Below are 25,539 nucleotides of genomic sequence, written 5' to 3'. Positions count from 1 at the left end.
CAGCCCAGGGCTGGGCTGTAACTGGGTGTCACGCAGGACCACGAAAGACAAGGTTGCAGGGGCCCATGAGGGGAGGCTGGAGCTAGAGAACGACCATCCTCGGCAGGTGGGACGGGAAAGGGTGGCCGTCCGTCCGGGTTGGTGCGGGGCTCAGAGGGGGGTGGGGGGCGGGACCGACTCGGCAGGGCGCAGAAAGGATCCCAGAGACTCAGACCGCGTCTCCACCGTAAGGGGGGGTCCCCCCAGTCCACTGTGGACAAAGGACTTTGTAAAATACAATAAAAATAATTACTAGAAAAATAGGATTTTTAGAAAGATAAAAGCCCACATCTGTAAGATTCTAAAACATGGAATCACTCAAGTTGCCCTAAAGATTCTAAACATGGACTCAACTTCTGTAGGGGTCTAGCCCAGCCCAGCAGCGCCAGCTGTAGAAGAAGGCCACCCACTCGGCGGTGGGGTGGCATGGGGACGGAGGGAAAGAGAGGGTGGGGGCTGGGGGCTGGGGCAGAGGCTGAGCTGGGGGCACTCAGGGGTCCTGAGCCAGCGGATGGGAGCCCCCAGGGCCGGCCTGTTCAGGATGGGTGTGTGGAAGGAAGGGGCACTGCCGAGAGGATTCTAGGGGCACCAGGGACCCAGGGAAGCCGGTTAGAGGAGGCTGGGGGCCCCAGGAGTCGAGGCGCCACGAGACAGTGGAGGCATCACCCCCGGCAGCCCCCTAGGCTGCGGCTCTGAGACACTGAGACCCGGGGCCTCTTTCAAAACGTGATCCTGGGAAGCAGCGCGTTGGGAAAATTGGTGTCGTTTCCCCGTGGTTCCTGGACGTTTCTCCTTCTATTTAAGAACCTAAGGGGGAATTGATCCGTGTCTGAGCACTGAGTGTCTGGCTGTCTCCTGGGGAAGCAGACAGGGTGAGTGCCCCCAACCCCGGCTCTGATGCTGGGGGACAGTCTGCAGTCGTGGGGGGGGGGGGCGGGGTGGGCAGCTCCCGGCTGGTGCCTCGGTGTGTCCCTCAGCCCTGGACGGTCACCGCGCAGGCCCCCTTCCTTTAGAAAGTTGCCTCCCCGTCAAGCCCTGCTGTGCTCCCCCGCCCCTCCCTCCAGTTCCCTGACTCCTAACTGGCCTTTCACCCGAAATTTCCTTTTCTCAGCCCTTTCTTCCAGAGTTCTTGTCCTCGGGCCACATTCAACATGGCGTTTTCCTCCTTTAAGGCACCCAGTGTGTTCTCCCCGCCGGACATCACTGTGGTCTGATACTTCGGGGGCACCCACCCCGGCCCCGCTCCACCCTCCCCGAGCCCCGTGTCCCCGCCCTTTTCTTCTGCCCTGGACCCCAGAGCCCTGGAGGTCTCGGAAGGGCCGAGCGGGCTGGTCCTCCCACCCGGATGCCCAGCGGGCCGTGAGCTACCAACGGGCTTCCGTCCAGCTGCGCGGCTGGGGCCGGGGGCGCCGCGTGCTCGGACGGTCTGTGCGCACGGGCTTGCCGGCTGGTCGACGTTGGGTCGTGAGAAAACCCGTCATCTCTCACGATGCGAGGTGAGGCGAAGCCGGGCGGGGGGTGGGGGGCGGCGAGCGTGGAGGCCAACAGGCTCTCCCAACCCTGCCCAGTGGCCCCGTCCCAGCCAGGCCAGCGGCCCCCTGTGGGGACGGGGTCGGGGGTCACCAGGCCCTGGAGCCGGGAGGCCGAGGAGAGGGGCGCCCGGTCACCGGGGGACCGGCCGTGGCTCCCCGACCCCCATCCCCCCGCGGTGCGCCCTCCTCCCCGCCGCCTGGAGTCACAGCGAAGCTCATCCACGGGGCGTGGCCGGGGCTCGCGGGGTGACCGCCGTCTTCGCATCCACTTGGCGGAGACGCGACTGCAGAAGCAGCGCGGCAGGAAACCTCCGGACGGGCGCCCGTGGGCGGGAGGGGCGCGGCCCGCAGGTTTAGGGCGCGGCCGGGGGCGGGGCGGGGGGAAGGGGCGGGGCTGGGGGCGCGCAGGCACTAGGGGTTGGGACGCGGGGGCCTCCCTCCGCTTCCAGGGCGCGGCAGAGGGCTTCGCGGGCCTGGACGGAGTTGGGAGGGCACGAGGAGGGGTTTTGGCGCAAAACCAGCAACTCGCGGGGTCGTGGAAATTCGCTTTCCTCCGTGCGGGGCGCCCAGGGCCTGGCCTGGGGCACCTGGACTCCGTTTCTGTTTCGCGAGCCCCTGTCCTCTGGTCCCTTAGGTGAGGACTGGAGGCACCATCGAGACCCAGAGCAGCCCTGGGTCCCATCTCAGGACGTCTGCGGCCTCACAGTGGGTGCGGGAAGCAAGTGAGCCCCCATCCCACCCCCGACCTTAAGGGCTGCAAGTGTCCTGCTCCAACAGGGGCAAAGAGGGGCAGTGCTGTCCCTGTCCCCTTAAGTGGCCCCACCAATCAGCACCGATCAGCACGACCATGGTTATTATGCCTTAAAAAGTGGACACAAAGCCAGAGTAGTTGGGAGAGAACAGAGATGCTGTTGCCCCTGCAAAGTCATCACCTGTGTGACCCTCAGAGCTGCCAGCAGGACTGGGCTCGCCCTGTGGACACCAATCCCTGTCCCTCATTATTCTTGAGCTTAATCTGGAGAACTGCTCATTTGTGGACAGAGGTGGGCGGCAGGAGTGAGACAGAACCACCTGCAGCTGCTGCAGGAAGGAGCCTGTAAAGGAAGCCAGGCACAGTCCGGCGGGAGGGGAAAGGACATTTCAACACAACAGGCAGAGGAGGCCTCCTTGACACCCCCCCCCAGGGGCCCCTTATCCCAGAAACGCACTGGCCGTTTACTTGCGGGGGCAGTGGTGAACCTGACCTTCCCCACCCTGGAGAAGACATCAAGCCAGCAGCCAATGCCTGGATGGCAGGTGCGCCATGTCTGTTCTGGAAAGCGGCAGGGATGGGATGGCAGGTGGGCCTCCGCCCCACCCGTCTGACGTGTGGACGTGGACACAAATGGCTGAGGGCTAGCGTGTGTTTGGCAGATGGAAGTGAAGGGAGAAAGTGAGCTGCTGTAATTTGGAAGTTCTAGACAGACAAAGACAGGTAGTAGAGAAGACGCAGACACACAGTCATCAACCGCTGATGACTTTTCCTTTCAGTGTCATTGAGCCCTAGCGGACACACGGCGCTCTGTAAGCTTAAGGTGGACAGCCTTACGCCCGGGATCCATACGCTGCAGCAACCACAGTAAGTCTGGCTGACATCCATCATCTCATATGGTTAAACAGTGTTTTCCTTGTGATGAGAACTTTTAGAAGCTACTCTCGCAACTTTCAAATATTCAGCATTTTTTTTCAGTAGAGTATGATTCACTGTCGTCACCATGCTGTACATCACATCGCTGGGACTTACATACCTTTTAGAAGTTTGTACCCTTTGACCCCCTGCACCCAATTCACTCACTCCCTGCCTCCTGCCTCTGGGAACCACAAATGGGTCTCTTTTTCTGAGTTTGGGTTTTAAGATTCCACATGTAAGTGAAATGACACAGCATTTGTCTCTGAATTATCTCACTTAGTATAAGGTCCATCCAAGTGGTTGCAAATGACAGCATTTCCTTCTTTTTTATGGCTGAGTAATGTTCCCTTGTATGTATGTACCACATCTCCTTTATCCCTTCATCCATCCACAGACACATCGGTTGCTTCGCTATACTGGCTATTATAAATAATGCTGCGATGAACACAGGTGCACGAAAATCTTTTTGAATTACCATTTTTGTTTTCTTTGGAAAAACACCCAGTTTACATTCCCTAGAACTGTGCACAAGGGCTCCCTTTTCTCCATGTCCTCACCAACACTTATTTGTTGTCTTTCTTCTGGCAGGTGTGAGGTGGTACCTCACTGTGGTTTTCATTTGATTTCCCCAGTGATTATTTTGAGCATCTTTTTGTGTGTCTGTTGGCCATTTGAGTATCTAATCTGAAAAATGTCTACTCAGGTCCTTTGCCCACTTTTAAATTGGATTATTTGGGGGATTTTTTGCTATTGAGTTGCCTGAGTTCTCTGCATATTTTGGATACTTGCTCCTCATCAGACAGGTGCAATTATGTCCCCCCCCCCCAACATGGCTGCCTTTTCATTTTGTTGAGGTTTATGTGGGATGACGCCCCCACGTGTTTCTTTGTGCTTCTGTTGCCTGTGCTTTCGGTGACCAATGTTAAGGAAATTTTCTCCGTTTTCTTCTAGAAGTTTTATGATTTCAGGTCTTGCATTTAAGTCTTTAATCCATTTTGAGTTAGTTTCGTGCATGGTGCAAGATAGGGGTCGTTTCATTCTTTTACACGTGAATGTGCAGTTTTCCCAGCACTGTTTATTGGAGGGACTGTCATTTCTCCAGTAAGTATCCTGACTCCCTTGACTGCAAATGCAGCGGTTGGTTGGTTTCTGGGCTCTGGATTCTGTTTTGTTGATCTGTGTCTGTTCTTATGCTGATGATTTTAAAGCCATCACCTCTGGACCCTCTCTGGTTCTCTCCCTGCTTCCCACTGCCCTCCTGACATTTCTCAAGGGATCAGGAAGGACTGAATCCCTGCAGTGGGTTATTTCATCATCCTGGTCTCAAACTCCCTGGCAGCTTGTTCTAAATTTAGTCTCCTATCTTCAAGGAGACTGAGCCTGAGGGCCAGGGGATCACCCATCTAGCTGGGTGGGTGGCAGCCAAAGCCCCAACTCCCAAGGGCGGGTAGCCAGTCCAGGGCGGGGGCAGCAAGGTGGGCGTGTGACTGAAGGAGCCACCATTGCCCACAGGACACGGAAGCTGAAGCTGGAGACACTGGTGGGATGTGGAGCTGGGATGTGCCAGGTGGGGTCACCTGTCTCATGGAAATGCTTGATTCAGCTGCAGGATGCTGGGTCCCTGCGTGAGGCCGATCCCCCCTGCACGTGGGGTCAGGATACGTTTCCCAGTGTTCACACCCATTTGCTAGCCTGTGCCCCAGCCTCCCAGGTCCGTAGAGACTTCCTGGTTCCCATTCTGGATTTTAACAAGTAGCAGGAGTCTCATTTAGGAGGGACAGAGGGTCCCCCAGTACCTCTACCCCTCCCTTGGCATTTAGTCTCGGTTTTCTCATGATTGTGAGAAATGCCAACACCTGCTCAAGATCACATCCGTCGACAGGAGTTACATTTTGCTACCAAAGCCGGCCTTTTGTGGGAAGGCCCTCAAAGGGAGAAAAGTTTGGCCCTTTTCTAAATCCGGGTCCTCTCAAAGACACAGTGGTCTATCCCGTGGAAGGAGGACCGCCTGGTGGGGGCACAGGGGGTGTCTCCCCAGGGAGAGGCACAGGCCGGTGAGATGGGCTTGACACAGGACCTGGCAGGGTCCCCAGTAAGTGTGTGTCTCCCCGCAAACCAGCTGAGACACACGAGGTTCTGGAATTCCCCGGAGTTCCACGCCGGGTCAGACCAGCCTGAAGCAGACAAAACTGCAGGAAGAATGAAGTTCTGTAACGTTGTGTCCGCTCCTGGACAGAAGCCTCAGTTTTCCTAAACACTCAGAAAGAAGTAAAAGGCCATGGATGAACGAGTAAATCACGGCCACACAGAGCTGACCATGGGGAAGGTAACGTTTGGTGACTGACTACATCCTTGAGGCTGATCGTTTGAGACCGGCACCTCAATTTCTAAAGATGGGAAAAGAAGTAGTAACCAGCTTCTCAGTATGAAATGCTGCTCTGCTGGATACCAGACAAAACTGGGGCAGGAAACAGCTTCCTTTTAGGACCCATGACCTAGGCAAAGCACCTCAAACACCGAGAATGAAGAAACCAGGCACACAACTCCAGTGCAGTGAGGCCGCAGTCACCAACGGGCCGGCAGCATTTGAGACGCTTGTGCTCAATCCTCAGGAAAAAATTCCGTTCTGCTTCTTAGATGTTTAACTCACCAAACCATGGGCTCTGAGTTACTCCACTAAAAAAGACTGACACTGAAAGAATGGAAGTCTATAAAATGGGACGTGTTCCCCTAATCTTAGAATCCAAGAGAAAGGAGGCCCCCACTTAAGTCAGAAGAGTTTTTGAAAAACAAGTTGTAAATTAGCCTGGTTTATAAATTAGGCAGAAGGTATATGGGACATGGGAGTCCCATGTCCCGAAGTGCAGACAGGTTTAGAGGTGGCTGAGGACTGGGAGACAGGTAGAAACACAGCTTTAACAGGACAGGGAATTGGGGTGGGGGTACCCGGAGCTCCCTGGAGAGACTGAGCGGCAGGCAGAGCTGTCCCTGGGAAGCACCCTGCGCAACAGGACAACTTCCTCGGATGATCCTCGCAGTTTCTGGGAGAGGTGCCAGCCCGGCCCGAGCTTCCCCCCGAGGGTTTGGGGGTCTGCCTGCCACCTCCCCAGCCCTGGCCTCCAGGTCCTACAGTACCGGCTCTGCTCCCTCCTGCAAGTGCTGTGAGGAGGGCCTGGCAGGGCTCCACGAGGGCTTGGGAGCCACGCTCCTCAGGTCTCCTGCCCAGCTCAGAGGCAGAGGCCCAGTGGACAGGGAGAGGGAACCAGGGCCCAGGGAGTTGGTGCTCACCCACGTGCGCACTGGGTGTCCTGTGGCCCAGATGCACCCAGGAAGCCCACTGACAAAGGCCCAAGGACCATTTATAAGTAAAGAGCTGGCAGACACTCAGCTTTCTTTGCTACTTGGCCAAAACCCTTGGTTGGTCAGAAGCGCCCAGGCCAGGGGCTGGTTTTCTCCCGTAAGTGGGGCAGCCTGCCCGTCCATTGGGGCATAGCATTTCCTGGTCTGAGTCTGTGTTCAGCTCCCCGGGGTGCTGCAGGCAGAGTGCTGGGCAGAGGAGGGCAGACAAGCCCTTCTCCCTCCTGCCTCGACCCACAGGGGAGCTGCCCTCCCGCACATACTCCTTTCCCATTGTGACTTCCCACTGTTCCCCAGCCCGAGCCACCTGGAAGGCTGTCCTTGGCTCATGCCTTTGCGCCCGGCTGTATCACGAGCTCCACAGCAGCTGTCGCAGTGACACCTCTGACGGTAAGTGCACTGGAGACAGAGGGGCTTTGGGGTGGGCTTGCCTTGCAAGTGAGGTATGTGTGTAGCTGTCTACAGGGTGAATAGTGATTCTGCACTTTGGACCTGAAGACCAGGTAGGGTCACAACCTGCGGCCCCTGCACAAACTCAGCCAAGGGCGACTGTTACCCCTGACAAGCGCTCTGGCTTCTCGGTGCCTCCTGTCCCCCAGCAGGGTCTGGGCTCAGCTGTAAGCGACTGCTGCCATCTTAGACCCTGCAGCAGGAGGCACGAGCTACTCGACCTGAGCAGACAGCCTGTCTCGGGCAGCACCTCCTCTGGCCACATGCACCTGGGCCCCAGCCAGCGCCTGTCACCTGAGGGGCCGCCACGGTATACAGGGGCCAGAGAGGAAAAGGCCTCCCGTTGCAAGTCCCCCCGTGCAGAGCCAGCCTCAGGCCTCAGAAGGACACGAAAAGCAAGGTGTTCAATTTAGTTTTGAAAACTCGAATCCAAACGCTCAAGAAAGGCCTGGGTGAGGACAGCCTCTGTGCCCAGGGAGACCCGTGTGCCCATGTGGACCGCGGCTCCCTCCACGCTGTTGTCCACCCCCGCCTTCAGGGCCGCTCCTGCAGACCAGGCCCGGAGCACCCGCTGCAGCCTCGTCCTGGGATTAGCAAGAGAGGCTGCCCACCTCTCTGTTTCAGAACCGAACTGCACTGAAACGGCGCTCGCTCCTCTGCGTTACTCACCAGGGTGGAGAGCAGACACAGGGAGGCTGTACTTTCAAGACACGTTCAGTTTCAAGTCTTGATTCTGTCTCTTCATGACTGCATCCTGTGACAGTTTCCACCCACCCCCCCCGCCCAGAGAAAATGTTGTGCACCAAGACCTCGCACGTGAGACCCCAACCCTGCCGTCTGCTCACTGGATGCCTTTGGGGAGCTCTGAGTCGTCGGAGAGAAAAATAAATGAGTGGGAGGAGCCAAGGGACCTCTGTGAAAGGGTCTGGCCCAGCACACAGCACCTCTTCTCACCCCAAAACAGTAGTTTCCTTTCTGACTCTGCGAAAACTAGTAAACTATCTCCTTAACTAGGCTGTCAAACCCTCCAGGGGACCCTTCTGGGTAAGGGTCTGGTGAAATGAGGATAGGCCGGGACAGGGAGGGTTCATGGTTCGGGTGCTGACAGTGTCAACCAGCAAATGCCACAGGGACTTGAGAAAGGCTTCTTTTCTAGACACCTCAGCGAGAACTTCACCTCTCAAACCACAATGGTTAGTGCCTCGCGTGATAAATCACAAGGACACCCACGTACATTTTGTTTAATAAATAATGAAGCATATCCATGGCTTGACTTTAACTCACATCTACAGATGAACAGGTGACAGAGAAGCTGCTGCGCTGGGAGGGGCGCGGCCCCACATGCCCGTGAAGCACAAGGAGCAGAGATGCAGCGCCAGGGCCCCGCACCGCCGCCCTTGAGGCTGGACGCCGGAGCAGAGCGAGCGGAGGACTCGGGGGCGAACTGGCACCACAGCTGAGCCCCCGCCCTCATGCTGCGGGACCAGCGGGGGGGTCGTTACTTTCAGATGCGCTAGAGGAAGGGCTCCGGGTACAGAAGTGAAGCTCGCCCACGCTGACATGAGCCGGGCGTCGGCCACAGGGGGCATCAGTGGACAGAGAGGACAGTACAGGAGCAGAGAGGAAGCCTCGCACGGCAGAACGGTCAGTGGACGAACGCCGCCTCAGCGGGCTCAGTCCAAGAACTTCCTGTTGGCATTTGGACCAAACAAGGCTCCCCGCACCTCTGGCATCATCTGTGAAGACACAGGCTCCTTGTCACCCACAGCGGGCAGGCCACCAACCCACCGTGGCCGGAGGACACCAGCAGGCCAAGTACTCACCCCACGCACGCGGCGGGGGCCTAGGCCAGAAACTACGTCTGGGGCCCAGACTGACTGCTTAAAGGGCGCAGACAGATGGACCACTGAGGTCGCGCCGTCTGAGGCTGTGGTGCAACGCAGGCAGAAGAGGTGCCTCAAGCTACAGCCGTGACACCCACACCACCTATGCTTTCTCTCAGCAGGTGTCGAGGGCCTGCTGTGCACCCGCAAGTCTATGCTGCGGCACCTGCCAAGTCAGCTGGAGAATCCTGGGGGTTTAACCTCAAAACTCCTGAGGCTGTGCCATCTGACAGCCACCAGCCGCACGCGGTTGTGCGACCGAGGAAATGAACTTAACTCTTCCTTTTACCTTGTTTAATGAGTTTATCTGCATGTGGCTCTGAGGTGAGTTACCAGAGGACACTCCAGGTCAGAGCAGAGGACCACACATTGGAAGAGGCCCCGCACCGAAGTTTCCTGGCTTCTCTCCTGCCCTCTGGGAACAAAGAGCTGAGCGCCCTATGCTGGTTCCTTTAACAAGCAGTTACTCAGTTCCTGTCATTCCTGCCCAGAAAGAACTCTGGTAAACCATCTTTACATGGAGTCAAGTCCTAGACAATGAAACCCTGGTCTGACTCCAAATCCCCCCCTTGTAAATGGTGTCACCTCAGCAAATGCCTCCATGGGCCCGGATCCCCGTTCCTTTTAAGAAAATGGCAAAAAACACAGAACAAGAGCAACAACTCCAACACCAGTGAAGGGACAGGTTCTTGCACCAGCTCAAAGCAACCGGAGACCACCCAGTGAGAAGTCCCACACGCACCTGCTGGGCTATGAGGTCCAGCCGGCTCTCGAGGGTGTTGGAAACCTTGATTTTGCGATCCCCGTTACAGATCTCAACGCCACCAGCACTGCAGGAACACAGGGAACAGCAACACAGATAGATGTGAGAAGCACAGACACACATGGCAGCATCGCCTCACTCCCTGGGAGGAGAGCAGACGTGTGTGTGGAGGGTCAGCACTGCTAGGGGCCCATAAACACAAGCAGTAAGCCTGAAATTAATTAAAACGCTTCTGATGGCTTGAGGGACGGATGCTGACAGTAGCTGTCGTTTACTGAGTGACTAAGTGCCGATCTGGCTCGATGTAATTCTAACCACCAGCACCCCCGGCCCCCGCGATAAACGAGAAGAGGGAAGATTTGGTCCCAGTGTGAAAATCAATACAGAGTCCTCATCTGTTTCTTAAAGGCCCAATCCTGCTAATTGCCGGGGAGTGAGTACCACTCGGACAGAAGGAACTATCCCAACTAGGGGCCAGACTAAATCCCACTCCAGCCAGACACCTCCCTTCCTCCAAGCTTCCAGCTCTTGAAGGTGGTAAACAGGCCACATTCTATTACAAGGAGCCCCAGGGAATGACTTTTCTACATTAGAATTTTATGGTATCAAGTATTTCTGGAAATAAGCAGGCTATGAAACAAAGGCCGGGAAGGGTTTTTTGCAAATTTTCTCAGGAGGATGTTCATGGGCTGTGAGGTGAGCACCTTCCCTCCCCACCTCACCTGTCTTCCCTTCTCTGAACAGTCGGACGCTGTCCCCACGAGCGAGGGCAGGGAGGGCAGAGGAAGGTCTGCTGTGCGCCTGGTGCTGCCCAGACGCACGGCCCAGGGGTCTCCACAACTCTCATCCGGGAGCAGGGAGTCGCGTACCCTCACCACTTTACAAACCAGGAAGGGCTCACAAAGGGTGGATAGACAAAAGGACCAATTTACTGAATGAAATGACAATACTGAAAACTCCACTTAAGTCTGCACAGTCCTTCATCTGCAATTCTGAATTTCAAAGAGCTCTGAAAACAGAAACATCCAATTCACGCGGCTCCCAAGCTGGGCTGACCGCCAGTCACTTGTCAGCAAAGGACCAGCGAGCCCCTACCTGCCTCAGACCCTGCCAGGAGGGGCCGTGGCACACAGAACGTGCCGTCCCCTTCCCAACGCGCAAACTCAAAGCATCTGCCTCAGGTTTCAGTAACCGTGGTCCTGACTGGAACCTACCGATTACCAGACCCTGACCTGCTCAGTCTCCACCCACTGAGTCAGTGTTGGGCCCGGAGCCTGTTCCAGGTGCGGTGTCAGGTGCTGCACATCACCCTCTCACCTCTGCGTCTGAATTCCGTGAGGTGGGCGCTAGTGTCCCAATTTAGAGACGAGGAAATCAAGCCTCAGTGAGACCGACTACCTAGTGCCACCTACCCAGCTAACACACGGCACAGCGGAGAATCAGACCTCAACCTGCCAGGAGGCTCAAGCTCACCCAGCTCCTCAGTTTACAACGCGTTTCCACACAGACGACTCCTCTCCTCCCCACTTGATGAACCAAGACTGATCCTACTTCTCAGATGGCGGAACTCGGTCTCCAGGTCCCACAGCGGAAGTGGGCCTTAGAGTCCAGAAGTCCGGTGCCCAAGCTGGCCCAGGTGCGCACAGGCAGCGCCAGACGGGCGGGCGTGAGGGAGAGCGCCCTGGGCCCCACCCCTGCCAGGACCCGCGCCGCCCATCCCGGCCACACCTCGTCGGCAGACTCCTCACAGTCACTGTCTGTAATTCTGTCCAAGGAATCTAGTCCTCACACACGAGCACTCGTCCTGTGCACCAGAATGACCGAGAGACAGTGGGCACGCCCCTCAGCATCTAACAGAGATGTGGGCCCAGCCTGAGTCCTGGGGACAAAGGTCGTGCTGCTTCTCTGCAGGATGAACTGAGGGACCCTGAGGAACTGGACTGTCAGAATATGTCTAGCTGGCCAAGCAGGGAGACCAACAGCCGGGCCTCTACCCTGAGGTGCAGGGAGTCCTGGAGGACGGGCAGGCCTGGTGGAAAAGCCGTCCTCAGAGCGAGAGGCTCCAGTGTTTAAGCAGAAATGCTCCTTACATTTCCTCAGGCAGGTAGGCTTCCTGGTCAATCTGGACGTCAGCGTCTCTTTTGGTGGCGATTCTGTACATAGGGATTGCTTTTTGCACTGCAGCCTGGAACAACAAACAAAAACACAATGAGAGGTTTTACCAGGAACTATGGAGCAGGTATTCAAAACAGCCAACCAAGCAAAGACGTTCCTATTTATTTTTCAAGTAAAAGAACAGATGCACTGCTGGTGGGTGTGTAAAATGGTGCACCTGCTGTGGAAACTAGTGTGGCGGCTCCTCAAGAAATTAAATACAGAACCACCACAAGGTCCAGTGATTCCATCTCTGGGTGTGTATCAAACAGACCAAATATCAAAAAAGTATCTGCACACCCATGATCACGGCAGCAGTGTTCACAGCCATCAATGGGTAGAAACAACCTCAACAGGTGAATGAATAAACACAATGTGGTCTATACAATCTGCCCTTAAGAAGGAAGTTCTGGCACTTGCTGCAATACAAATGAATCCTGGAGACACTGTGTCACATGAAACAAGTCAGTCCCAAAAGGACAAACACCGTACGACTCCACTTACAGGAGGCACCCAGAGTAGCCAAGATCATCGAGTCAGAAACTAGACCGGTGGGTGCAGGGGCCGGAGAAAGAGTGTTTAACTGGAGACAGTCTCGGTTCAGGGGGACAGACAGTGTAAGGATGGCTTCACAACAATGAATGAACTTAAAGCCACAAACCTGTCCACTTAAAAATGGTTACAACGGTGAATTTTATGTTATGTGCACTTTGCCACAATTTTAGAAAGAAATGAGCCCACTGGGGGAGAAAACACACGGAGGTGGGTGTCTAGGCTCCTTGGGAGTTACTGCATGTGCAAACTCCCATCTCTGAGCAATACTCCAGCAGACACGCGAACCACACTTTCTCGCAGGAATGTTAGTATTTTCCTGACAACATGACTAGCTGAACAGACTCTCTCTCTCTCTCACACACACACACACACACACACACACACACTCCTCTCCCTGTTCTCAGACACAGGGCAGCATCGTGGGGAGTCAGCACCAAGCTGGTTGCAGGAAAAATCGTCTTGGCACAAGGCAACACCGCAGGGCCATCTACAACAGGCTCGGCGGCAACTCAGACCTGCCCCCCAGGATGGCAATCATCTCGGTGATGTCTGGTACGTCCAGCTGTTCTACAGGTTCACACGCGAGGCTGTCAGCACAGACCTGGGTGCAGGCTACTGGTGTGGTCTGTAAACTTGAACCACAATTTACTGATAGCGGAGCCCAGGGGAACGCACACCTGTTCTCTGGAGGCAGTTTTTTTTCCAGGGAGACAAGTTACTTGGGGAGACGACCTCTATTACAGAACGTATTGTACATGTATTAATTTATGATAAATGTAATTGCTAAGGGGCTAGGTACTCACATCCCTGCCTGAAAGCAAGCTACACGGAATAAGAATTTTAACTGAAGAGCAACCTGACGACACAGAATCTGAGCTGGGGGTGGGGGGGTCCTTCTATGACCTGAGGCTCCTTCCACTGCCACAGCCTGTGTGGACCTGCCACAGGGCGTGGGCCTCCTGGGGCAAGGGCCCCTCCCTCAGACAGACATGGAGGAGCCTGAACGCTGGCCTCTGGGACTGCAGGTGTGTTTTCTCGTTCTGCTGGGACCCACCTTCACCCTCCAGGTACAGGAAGACGCCGAGGCAGAGCCGACCCTGGCTAGCCTTGGAGGGCTCCGCCCTTGCAGGTGGTGCTGCCTGTCTTTTTTCTGATCTGGTATGTGTTGTTTTTATTGAATTTTTCCGAAGATGATTATTAACACAAAGTCTTCAGAAGATTAGTATCACAAAGAGAAAGGCAGCCTGATTTAAGACAACATGTAAGAGCCTCAGGTGCGCTTAGGTTAACACCTAAGACAAGCTGAGACCCCGCTCACCCCCACGGGCCAGCTGAGCCGTCACCTGCTTGAGCGCGCACTTCATCCCTGACATTTTGATCTTTAAAAACAAAAGATTTCTTCTTTAAGCTCTTTACCTTGACCAGAGGGAAATCCTGTTTCCTGCAACGAACGATCATTCGGGGCTCCAACAACTGGTACAAACCCTATTAAAGCACAACCAAATGCAATTAATAAAAAATGCAAACTATAAAATAAAGCAACAGCAAATAAAATGTCTTTATAATTCTTTCATCTAGTTTCAAGGGGAAACGGTCCCCTTGAGAGTTCCCCAAAAGACAGCATGCAGAGTGTGAGAACACGGAAAGAACTTGGTACCACTAGCCAGATAAATATACCCAGTGTTCTGGTGGAAACAAGATTCATAAGGGGGTCTGTCTTCCCTTCATCACCCAGGGTGAGGACAACTATTGTTATTCACAGCTGAGCAGCAGACAGTATAAATTTATACAGCCTGTGGTACGAACCACAGAATCTAAAGCAAGTATTTCAGTGGTGAAATCAAATTAGGAAAGTTTACAGCTGGAAGTTGTAAAAGACCAATGAGAGCATCCAAAGTCTCACTCAACCAGCTGGACACCACCGTCCCCCCAGGCATCTCCCTACTAGACAAGGAAAGGGGCGCAGGGGAGAACACGGAGGAATGGCGCGGGTTTCTGCTGCAGCTCGTCAGTTTTGCAGGAACTGTCAGAGGCAGGTCTGACCTACAGTTACCTGGAGGACTAGTCCATCCAGCAGCACTTGGTACCTGGTTGTATCTTTTACCACGTTGCTGAGTCTCTGTTTTGCTTCATTTAGTAGGTCCTATAGAGAACGGAAAAGAAAACGGTTATCTACCTACCTGGGCAGTTAGCCCAGAACCCACGTGAGGCCAGCTCATGCCCAATCACTTCTCAGTTGATTGGTGTTTTCATTCAGTGCATTCGTGCACGTGCGCTAAACCAGATGCCGTGCTAAGTGCACCGGTATGAGGGCACCAGACGCACCATCGTGGCTCCCAGGGAGCTCAGGAAGTGCGTGACCAACACAGCAAGGGCCACCTGATGTGGATCTGAAAGGCAAACTGTTGAGACAGTTATGCAAGATGGTTCCACTTTTTACTAGAGAAAAGACAGAGTATCTGGATAGAGAAAAGTGGCCCCAGTATCTGCCTGTGGGGGCGGGGCTGTCAATGACTTCAGTTTTCTCTATGTGAGTGGGTATTTTCTAATTGTCTGTAACACGTGGCTTCTATAATAAAAGTAACTGAAACAAACATTACAAAGGACTATCCGGAAACAAACCTCATGTGGTTGGAAATTCCTCACTAAGTAATAAGCACACACCAGCTCACTGGCAGAAAGAGGCTCAGGCCGCAGAGGGATGTGGAGTCCTGGACAGCCTTCCATATGTCTAGTGTCTGCTTAACATGCTCTTCAGAGTAATTTTTGGGATTTAATCGGAGGGAGAAGATACATAGAGGCCAATCAGAACTTGGGGCAAAGAGAGGGCGGAAAGAAGGAAGTGGCCCTTTATTTGGTTCTGAGAGTCCCCCCTGACCCTCACCTCCCAGGAACCCCTGCTAAGCAGCACAAATACACCAAGATTAAAAAAAAAAAAAAATCAGGAGGACTCACTTTAAGAGCCAATTAAAAAAAAATTCAATAAAAAGTAAAATAGACTCAAAGACTTGAACAGCACCACTCAGAATTTTATCACGGTAAACAGTAAGAAAGGTGGCCTTTCACATCCTCTAGAGACAAACCTTGCAAGGAAACAGAGTTCGGTATATGACAACTAAAAACGTCCCCCCACACACACCTTCATGTGAAGCCTGTTTCTAATGCACTAACAGCAAACTGAACATAACAATGCTGTTCACTGGTAATGAATAGTAATTTTCATTGGTATTTTAAGTATAAGATTAAGTATAAGACTACACCACTTGTTAAATGGAGAAAAAGTAGGAGTATTATAATTGAACTTTAAAACACAGTTTTAATATACTAATTAAATTTTTTCCCTAAAAATCACTTACTACATTCCACACTAAATGATTAAAATTCCGAGGGAAGTTTGCAAAATTCTAGTTTGCTTAAAAAAAAAAAAGATAGAAAGTGCACGTTCACGGCTTCCCCGTTAAGACCCAAAGCAGAAGCCGTTTCTAACAAGGACTACCCAAGAGAAGAGCCCAGGCAGCAGCAAGACACTGTCACCCGAAGCCCAGCGCCAGCCGGCGGGCAAGTTTCCCTAAACTTACCAAGCAAAACCAGGTACTTTCAAAGTCAACAACAAAATGTCCAAAAGGACGTTTTCCTCCTCTGGACATGCAATCACTAGATGACCGTCACCTTCTGTTTCCCACGGGCAGGACCGTCTCAGTGGTTATGTCAGGCCGGCGCTGTCTGAAGGCGCTCCCATGGTAACTGCTACCCTTTTCTACAGAGTGTAAACAGCTTTCAGAATTTCCTAGTTCCTGGGAGTCTCAAGAGAACTCAAGAGCCTCTAAATCCCTCAGACAGCAACAGCCACCCTCAAACATTCTGCACAAACCAGACTAAGGCACCACAGCAAGAAACATTTAAACAGCAATTCACTGCCCCACGGAGACCCGGATTCTGTAGATGGGACTGTAATTCTGAGTCAGGCCAGAAACTAAAAAAAGTGGTGACAGCAAAGACTGTTTTCTGAACTTCAAAGAAGACTATTAAAAAAAAAAAAGTTCCTGATTAGAATATAGAAATCTCTATAATCAGAAATTGACACATTGTAACTGACTATACTTCAATTAAAAAAATTTAAACATTTTGATTCAAATATACCTCAAAAATTAAAATAAAGCTGCATAAAAGAAAAACAAAAGGAAATCTCGGGAAATGGGGCTGGGAGTATGAGCTGTAACAAGGTCCCAGTGAGTCTTGTGCCCTTCCCGTGAGACAGGCCACCCAAGGGCCACCTGACACTCCACTCCCTGCACAGTTGCTCATCCCAGGCCTCGGTTTTCTGTTCACCCTGCTCCCTCCACCCCGTCTCCAAGGTAATGAATGAGTCTTTAAGGTCACACTCAAAAGGCTACAGTGTAGACACACTCTCTTGTCTGGAGAGCCAGCAGGACACAGGACAAGTGCAGGCATGCTCTGCACCTGGAGCAGCTGACGGCCTCAGGGAGGCCAGCCGACTAGGAAACCAAGTACAAGCATGAAAACTAAGAAGATCAAGTTAGTACTGAAAACAGATGTTTGCGACAATTTTGGAGGGAAGCAGATAAACCTGGCTCCTCTGGGGTCCACAAAATTTGGGGAAGATACGTGTGGTATGACTGGAACTGCTGCTTTGGGTTTCAAAGTCAGGAAAAGTAATCCTTTTCTTCTAGCCCACATCTTGAAGAAAATGATGGCAGCGCTGGGCACTGGCACCAACAGTGGGGAGGGTGCTCTGACCACCCAGGCCTCTCATGAGAAGGCAGGGTCACCCCGGAGGGGTTGGGGTGGGGCGAGGGAACTAACACTTCTTACACCAATACCAGAAGCCAAGCATGAAGACAGGGGACTTGGATGTGCTCTCATTATATCCTCACAAGGACACTCTGAACCAAGCACCATAATTAATATACCAAGGAGGAAAGTGAAGGTCAGAAACAATTCACCCAAACGCGGCAGAGCCGAATTAAAACCCAAAGCTCTTTCATGACAACCACCAGCATGTCCCTCAAGCACAGACTGTTATTCTAAGAGCAGCTTATAAACCAGGGCAATCAATTTAAGGTGCTAAAGGAATCTGAAAGCCCTGTGAGGAAATCGACCACTGCTTACTGAGACTCCACACTGGTGAGGAGGTGGGCAACAGCTGTCCTGAGCTACTGTTCGCAGGCAGCACTGCCACAGAAAGTGCTCTAGGCCTCCTGTGTGTCTGTAGAGGACGGGCACCCCCTGCCGTGCCCAGCAAGGCAAAGCAGCAACAGAGGCTCCACTTCCTGCACTCAGGTGTGTACAGGGTTCACGCGCGTCGGTCCACACACTTAACATCCTCATGTCACTTCCAGCTGCAGGCCTCCTGGCCCCTCAGAGCACTTCTAGGAGTGATCTAGTCTAGTTCTGCTCGGAAGAGCCTGTCCTCCTGACCTCCCGCTTTGTTAATGGACACATCACTCTCCTAGGCAGCCAGGCCAGGATTTGGAGGCAGCCTTGGAAGAGGCGGAGAAGGAGGAGTCAATCAGTAGCCAACGTCTGCAGAGTCTTCCTATAAAACGCATCACCACTGACACCCCATTCAGCTCTCAGTGCCACCATCCCAGAGTCATGTAACAGGAAATGGCATTTTACAATATGAGTTTGTGCTTCCACAGTCACCTAAGAAAACAGTATGTCTCCCGTTCAGTCAAGTTTTATATTTTTAGTTTTTTGGCTTTTCCACATAGGTCCTTTTCATTAACATTTATTCCTAATTGGTTATTTTCAGCACATAGGGAAACTATCAATTTCTCCATATTCTTTGGAGGTTTCTGCCCTCTTCCTTGGATGACAATATTTCCCAAGTGGTTTCCTTGTGTCTAACCTCTCCCCTGTTAAATTGAGACTACACATTCCTATCAGGAACCTTATTCACGGTATTTTTCAGAAAATACAACGGAAACTTCAACAACTTTCTGCTGGAAGCAGGCAAAGGTCTTCACTCACACTCAGGCCGACCTTTCCATCTCACTAGTTCCACTGCCCCCAGACCCTGTGCAGTGCACCCATCATGTGCTGTGTGACAGGGGTATGCATGCTGCTATGTCAGTGGGTCCTCGAAGATGGGGCACAAGTCTTACTCATTTCTGTATTTATTACAATACCAATTACAATGATTTGCTGACCAAATGTTTCCTCTCTAAAAGTCACTTACCAACTCCTTAATGTTAACTAGTGAATTCTCTGTAACAGTCAGATGAATAAAAATTTTATAATTCTTTAACTACAGGGATTAATTACTCACTGTGATAAGGTCATCTCGCGCTCTGAGGACTTTGAGTCTCGCCTGATTCATCAAATTGGACATCTGACTGCAAAAGGCAGAGACAAGCAGCATCAGCACAGCTTAAGCCGTCCCCGTAAAGAAGTGCGCTGCCTCCCACACATGTGCAAAGTCTTCTCTTCGTACAGACCCCAAGGAGAACCCCTGAAGTACACCCAGCGGTCCCCACCCACTCACTCTCAGAGACAAGCAAGCATTCACTGAGTGCTCACCCAGCGGCAAGCACTTTCACATCAGCTATTCCAGCTTTGTCTTCCCATAATCCCGTGAGGCTTCCATTTCCACAAATGAGGAAAGATAAGTTAAGCAACTTGATCAAGGGTAGATAAGCAGTGAGGGGTCCAGTTAGGACCAGGACCATATCTGCCCGACTCCAAAACACTCTGTCCTCTGGCCCCACTGATGTTCAAAGCTCACATTTTCTTCTGCTGCTCAATCTGCTTCTCCTTCTTCTCGTAGTACTCCATAATCTTCAGCCTCTGGGTCTGCACAAGGCGGCCTTTCTCAATGTTGAACTCCTCTTCTGCCTACCAGGGAATTGATTATTATTAATTCATTATACAGCTTCTGACAAATAGTTTTATTTTAAGCAGCTGGTGACCAGGGGTACTTGCTTATATTCACCCCATTTTTTTAATCTAAAACAGGAAACGTACTATGACTTGTCTTCAAAGATTACTTCTAATTTATTCAAAAAGAAAAGCCAGTGATTTTCACAAGTGAACTGGAAGACTAAAAATTTAATCAAGGGTAATAGTACCTAGCACCAAAGTCACAAAGAATATAATCAGAAAGAAGATTCTGTATGTGAAAAAAAATTATTATGTATTTTAAATGTAATCCATTTGTTTAATAGAAGGCTAATGAAAAGGACACAGAATTAGAAGAAGATCTGGTCAAGTAAATTGGGCCAAGTAATCTCAGTCTTAGAGTCGTCATAAAATAAAAAAATAAAAACAGTATTCTTTCCTCATAGGTCAAAATCTAAGTCTTTTTAAAATTATAAATGTATCAGTTTTATTACTGCTAATTATTAAGCCATCACTTTTAAAAAAAGCTATCAGTGCATCAATTGTCTATGATTTTTTTTTCCTACGATTTTCAAGCAGTAAGAAATTATGACTTTGGTAGCTAGTAAAGTTGTTGATTTGTATGTTTAATGCTTGGCACAGGTATTTGAGCTTTCATATTTTACAATAAATTCCATAAAACAAAAATAAAATAAAATACAATAAATGCCGAGTGGCTTACTTCTATAGCTATCACAGGAAATAAGTCCAGATGATGGTGTTATAAGGTAAGACTACTTTAAACAGGAATGCATTTACCAACTGAAACAGAAGTTCTATATTTGTCCCAGACAGAAATAGGGGAACCAGTCAAACAAGAAACTGTAGCACTCCTAGGGCCAGCAAAGCAATAGTCTTTTCCGAAGGGTGGGTTATAGCTCAGTGGTTGAGCGTGTGCTTGGCATGCACGAGGTCCTGAGTTCAATCCCTGGTCCCTCCATTAAAAAATAAATAAACCTAATTACCTCCTAGCCACCCCCACATCCCCAAAAAAGTCTTTTCTTCCTTAAATGATAAATTACTCAAATAGTTGAAAAGTTCAGAGTTTTAGTCCTAGACACCAGGCACATACCTTTTTAAGGCTGTATTGTAACAAATGTAACTACTATAGAATAAATCAAAAGGACAATGAAAATAAAGGGTTAGATGACATATTCTGGCCTCTGATTACGCCTAGAGAAAAGAACAGCTTGATATGCTGCATATACACAACGTGCAACTCAAAACACCTATACAACTTCTAAATGCTGTCACTTTTGTGATGAACAGGGGCTTTCGTTTTAGACCTCATATACTTCCAAACTATTTTTTTTTTGCAACAATCACAAATTAATAAAAAAGCAACATAACAACAACAAAAAACTACACCCTCCCCTGACCAACTGTCATAATTAGCCATAGATGCTCCACGTCTGAATATGGATCCCATGAGAAAAATCAACCCACCCTTTACTCTTCCACTCCCTATCATAAACTTTCAGGACACTTACTGACAATCAGAATGTTCAGAAAGGAAAATTTACTTTTAATGGTAAAGAAAGATTCTTAGTCCCATGCAATACAACTTTACTAATTACTATGTAGTAAAGCAAAACAATACGAAATGGGGTAACTTCTTAAACCTAGAAAATGTAATCTTACCTTCGCGTCTATTTCTTCTGCCTTCTCATTGGCTTCTTGTTCAATAAAAGCCATCATGTGCTTAATCTATAAGGAGAAGGAAAGGTTATTCTATTTTTGAAGATAAGAAAGTGTCTGTCTTTTCTGATTCATTCAACAATCTTTTTTTTTTTTAATCTTTTTTTAAAAATTGAGGTGTAGTAATCATTTATTGAATGCATTTTAGGTGCCAGGCACTGTGTACAAGGATAAATGAGATAATTTCTGTTCTCGAGTAATTTTCAATCTGGAATTTACTCTAGGAAATGGATCCGATGCAATATTCAACAACAACCAGTACACAGAACATGATCCTGCTCTCAGGGAACTTCCTCCTCTGAGGGGGAGGAGGGACTGGGCACACAGCCTCCTCTACTCCCTGCCTCCTTCATCCAGCACCTTCTTCTCTTCTCCATCTCTATCAAAACCTATCAGAGTTGTCCATGTTCCTTCAACTCTCTTACCTCCTACTCTCAACGTACGCACGGCAATCTGACTTCGGCCCTCTCCATGCCGCTCAAGTCACTCTCGTAAAATGACAACGATCTCTTTGTCCTCATCCTACCGGCTCTTCAGTGTCTGCATATGTTGACTGCCGTCCCTTCTGAACACTCTCTCCTTTGCTTCCATGACTTCCTTCCTCTCTTTCTCAGTCTCCTTCAGGGTCATGCTCTCCTTCCTCTGCCTCCTAGAGGGTTCTTCTGGAGATCTTACTCATGGGAACTGAAGTTCAGCGCACCCAGTAAAGAACCTGGTCCTCTCCTCCCACCCTGATGCTACTGGAGGATTAGCACCAACACCCAAGTCCGTCTCCTCCCTGACTGCAGTGCTCACCTCCAGTCACCAGTCTTGTAACTTCTCTAACAGTGCTTTAACTTGTCTGCGTCACTCCATCTTCCTCTTGCTCCCTATCTAGTCTGCTCGACCCTGCAACCAGAAAGGTCCTGTACAGATGCCTCTCATCACAGCACGCTCCTCATGATAAAGGGTGAAGGTTTCAGAAGCTACATGATCTGGCCACTGCTCACCTTTCCGGCATCACACGGACATTACCTTCACCACCGACCACTATTCACACTCTTAGTTCCTATCACACTAAATTTATTTTGGTTTTTCAGTTCCTTGAGCTCACTGTTCTTTTCAAACACACCGTTCTTTCCACTTTGAACACTCTTCCCCCACCTCTTCACCTACCCAACTTCCAGACCTCAGCCTGTTTATGTCACCTCATTTGGAAAATCTTTCCTAAGCCTCTCACTGACATGCACCTGGGACGGTCTGTGCTCCTCCACCTAAACATGTAATCCTAACTGCTTGCTTATGTGTCCCTTTCTCAACTAAACTATAAGGCCAGGACCTACTAAAGGATTTTAGATCTCTGGCTGTAACTGGAGAATAAACTCCCCCAAAGACTTCTGGGTGGGGCTTGGGGCGACTGATCCAATTTATACTTGTAAGTGGCATACTGTCTCTAGTGACAGACGTAAAATATCCCCAAATGAATATGCTACACAAACAACACAGCTAACCAAGCTCACTGGTAATTTACTTCACAGCAGCTTCTACCAGAAAAGAATGATGACAATTAAAAAGAAAAGGCAGATGAAAAAAATTTCATGTAGGACCTCCAGGTTATTAATTCATTTTGCTTATGAATTCTCCCCATAAAGGGAAACTCCACGGGTACTTCTGCAGCTCTGTAAACCCCGGACACAGACCACTGCCACCACAATGGGTGCTCAATAAACATTCAGGAGCCAGTGAGAATCTGCCGGGAGTGTCAAGCCTTTTTAGGCGTCCCAAGTACTCTTTAGAGTTTAACAATCTGAAAACAGTTCCCAGATTCCTCCTTTAACACAAAAATACCATAAATCTAAGGTACACATAAGTATACAGAAGTGAGTTAAGATTTGTTTCACAAGAATGTGAATATACTTAAGACCACTGAATCTGTCACTTCAAAGTGGTTACGAAGACAAATTTTCTTGTGTGTTCTATACGATTTTAAAAAGTGAGTTAATGTTACTAGTCCTGTTTCCACCCAGAGAAGCTGCTTTTGTAACTTTCTTTTATTCAAAAATAAAATGTAAATACCAAAAACCAAAAAAATAAAGAATAAAATAAAATAAAAGTGAATTAAGAATACAACCTCACAGCATCAAAGTCTTAAGGAAAACACGTTGATTTCAGAAGGGAAGTTTTGTGGGTTTTTTTGGTCAAAATTCTTAGGAGTTATCCTACCCTTGTGGAGCCAAAACAATTATGACCATCAGAGCCTATTTTATAGGGGATATAGTATTTATAAACTCTCAAGCCTTGAAAAACTGGAGTACCTAACCCAGACCTACCCTGTATAGAAAAATCACTGTGACCTTGCTAAAAGGACCCAAACCCCCCATACCTGTGCAGTGTGTCTGTGTTTGCGGTGAGGAATGCTACCCCCATAGGTTTAGTTTGAAGTCAACACCAAACTCAGTCTGGAATTTTAAAAGTAGTTTGAATACAGTAATCAACACAGGAGCTTACAAATGCTACCAGACACATCTGGCCTCTAGAGGTGAAACCCGATTCAAGCCTGCACTGTCTGCCCTTATCACCAGCACTGGGCCCTCTGCTACCAGATTTTACTGGATCAGCACAGCCCAGAGCAAAGCACACTAATTCCAACCCCGGTCAGAGAAGCCCGTTTACAGTCAACAAGAGCACATTCTGCCTTTAGAGTCCAGAGAAAGTCACCCCCTTCAGGACATTTAACTCCACCCCTAAGGCAGAAATACCTGCCTTTTCCAAAAGTACTTTTCTTCTTCCTGCTGAAGCTACTGGATTTCACGGGTTTTTCGGAGTCAGATTCTTTTGAAAATTTGATGTAATAAGTGACCGTACTGTACTCCTCAGACAAAAAAGCAACATATATAAATACTTTAATACAGCGACGAAGAAATGAGAAGATTCATGAGCGCCTACTGTGTGCTTGGCAGGCGGCGGTCAGCGCTGAGAATCCAGGACACACGCACCGCCCCGAGGGCACCTACACGGAGGGTGCAGGGTGCGGAAAGGAGACTTCACGCTTCCACTTTAACGGAAGGAGAACGTAGTTTGGGTCTAGATTGACTGCTTTACTTTCACAACGTGTTCTTCCTGGGGAAGCCTTAGTTTTCAACATACCATAACAAGAGTAGGACGAAGGAACAGAGCAAGGAGAGCGCTGGAACCATAACTGTGTCCAGCAGACCGCGGAGGGCAGCGCGTCGAGTTTTTCCTACAGCACAAGTCAGAAGCAGCAGTGACTAACGCTCAAAACCCCCACCTGTAAGAAGGGGGTGAGATTTCCTAAACTTCCCCACAGGTGCTATTTTTGTTCCCCTTTGTCATGAGCCACCAAGATGAAGAAACGCCACCCTTCCTAACCGCGTATCAGGTTGCGAATAAAACGCAAGTGTATTTTCAAGGAAATGGAAACATCCAAGGAAAAAACATCGTACTGCTCATTCTAGAAGATTCACGAGGCAGTGACTGTGCGTTAGTCAGAGTTTTCCTAGAACTTCGGGGAGAGGGGGCGCCTTCCTCAAGGCGGGTCCGGGCGCCTGCCGCAGGACGGAGGACGCGCTCCTGCTCCCGCCACCGGCGCCCGGGGCCTCGCGCCGACGCCTGCCTCCAGAGAGCCGCGAGGCTGGAGGCTGGCCACACGCCCGCAGTCCGATCAGGGCCCCGACTCGCACAGCCCCGGCGGCTGAGGCGCGCGGCTCCCGAAGACGGGGAGGCCCAGCCCGCAACGCCGCCGCGGGGCACCTCCATACCCAGGGCGGCGCCCGCCCGCCTCCCGGGGCCCAGCCCGGCCCTCACCTGCTTCTGCACGTCGGCATCGCTGAGGGCCATGGTGCAAGCGACGCGAGGCGGCGGGCGGCCAGAAGGAGATCAGACGTGACGCGAGCGGCGGGCGAAGATGAGCAGCCACCCCGCGCAGCTTCCGACCTCCTCCGTTTTGTGAGCGCAGCTTCCGGTTCCTGCCGGGGACGCCGCTCGGCTCGGCCAATGGGGAGAGAGCGGCCCGGAAGTCCCGCCCCTCCCGCCCTGCCCACTGTCCCCGGCCTGAGATTTCTCGTGACCTCTCGCGGCCGTTTCCCGGAGCAGCCGGCTCTCTTGCGGGAAGGAAGTTCGCTGAGCCTTGCAGCCCTTGCGTTCTTAGAACAGTTTCGTGCTGCGCCAGCCAGACTTATTGTTTGACCCTCCTGACCGTCATGGAAGCAAGTGCACTTTACTTGTGAAGTTTTATTTTGGGAGCAGTTTAGGCTTAGAGAAGAGTGGACCTTCTTCTGCCCTGCCTCACTGCGGCCCGCGGGCGGGTGACCACATCCCCGCCAGCGTCCCCGGTGTCCGGAGCCCCCTGTCCCTCTCTGTTCAGAACCCCATCTCCCACGCCCGCGGGCTAGTTGTGTCTCCCAAGTGACAGTTTCTCAGCCTTTCCTTTTCGGTGACCTTGGCAGTTTGAGGGACCCCTGGGGATCTTCGCCGGGTTGGCCGGGGTGGTGGGTTTGCGGGAGGAAGAGCGCAGAGGGCAAGCGCCTTTTGCAGGAGACC

General features: G+C 50.9%; 1 protein-coding gene across 1 annotated transcript; it reads right to left on the bottom strand.

Annotated features, from left to right (window-relative positions):
* Positions 1-8,273: 8,273 nt before the first annotated feature.
* On the bottom strand, positions 8,274-24,957 carry ATP6V1E1 (ATPase H+ transporting V1 subunit E1). The gene is made up of 9 exons (XM_010993792.3): positions 24,805-24,957; positions 20,944-21,009; positions 19,151-19,260; positions 18,695-18,761; positions 14,456-14,545; positions 13,819-13,887; positions 11,784-11,878; positions 9,673-9,760; positions 8,274-8,783 (listed from the first exon to the last, which is right to left on the bottom strand). The coding sequence occupies exons 1-9, from the start codon at positions 24,835-24,837 to the stop codon at positions 8,721-8,723; spliced, it is 681 nt and encodes a 226-aa protein (XP_010992094.3). The 5' UTR covers positions 24,838-24,957; the 3' UTR covers positions 8,274-8,720.
* Positions 24,958-25,539: the final 582 nt, after the last annotated feature.

The sequence above is a fragment of the Camelus dromedarius genome, chromosome 25 (genome assembly GCF_036321535.1).
Source record: "Camelus dromedarius isolate mCamDro1 chromosome 25, mCamDro1.pat, whole genome shotgun sequence".
In the NCBI taxonomy this organism is placed as follows: domain Eukaryota; kingdom Metazoa; phylum Chordata; class Mammalia; order Artiodactyla; family Camelidae; genus Camelus; species Camelus dromedarius.
Note: the sequence above shows the minus strand (reverse complement) of the source record. Positions and strands in the feature narration are given on the sequence as shown.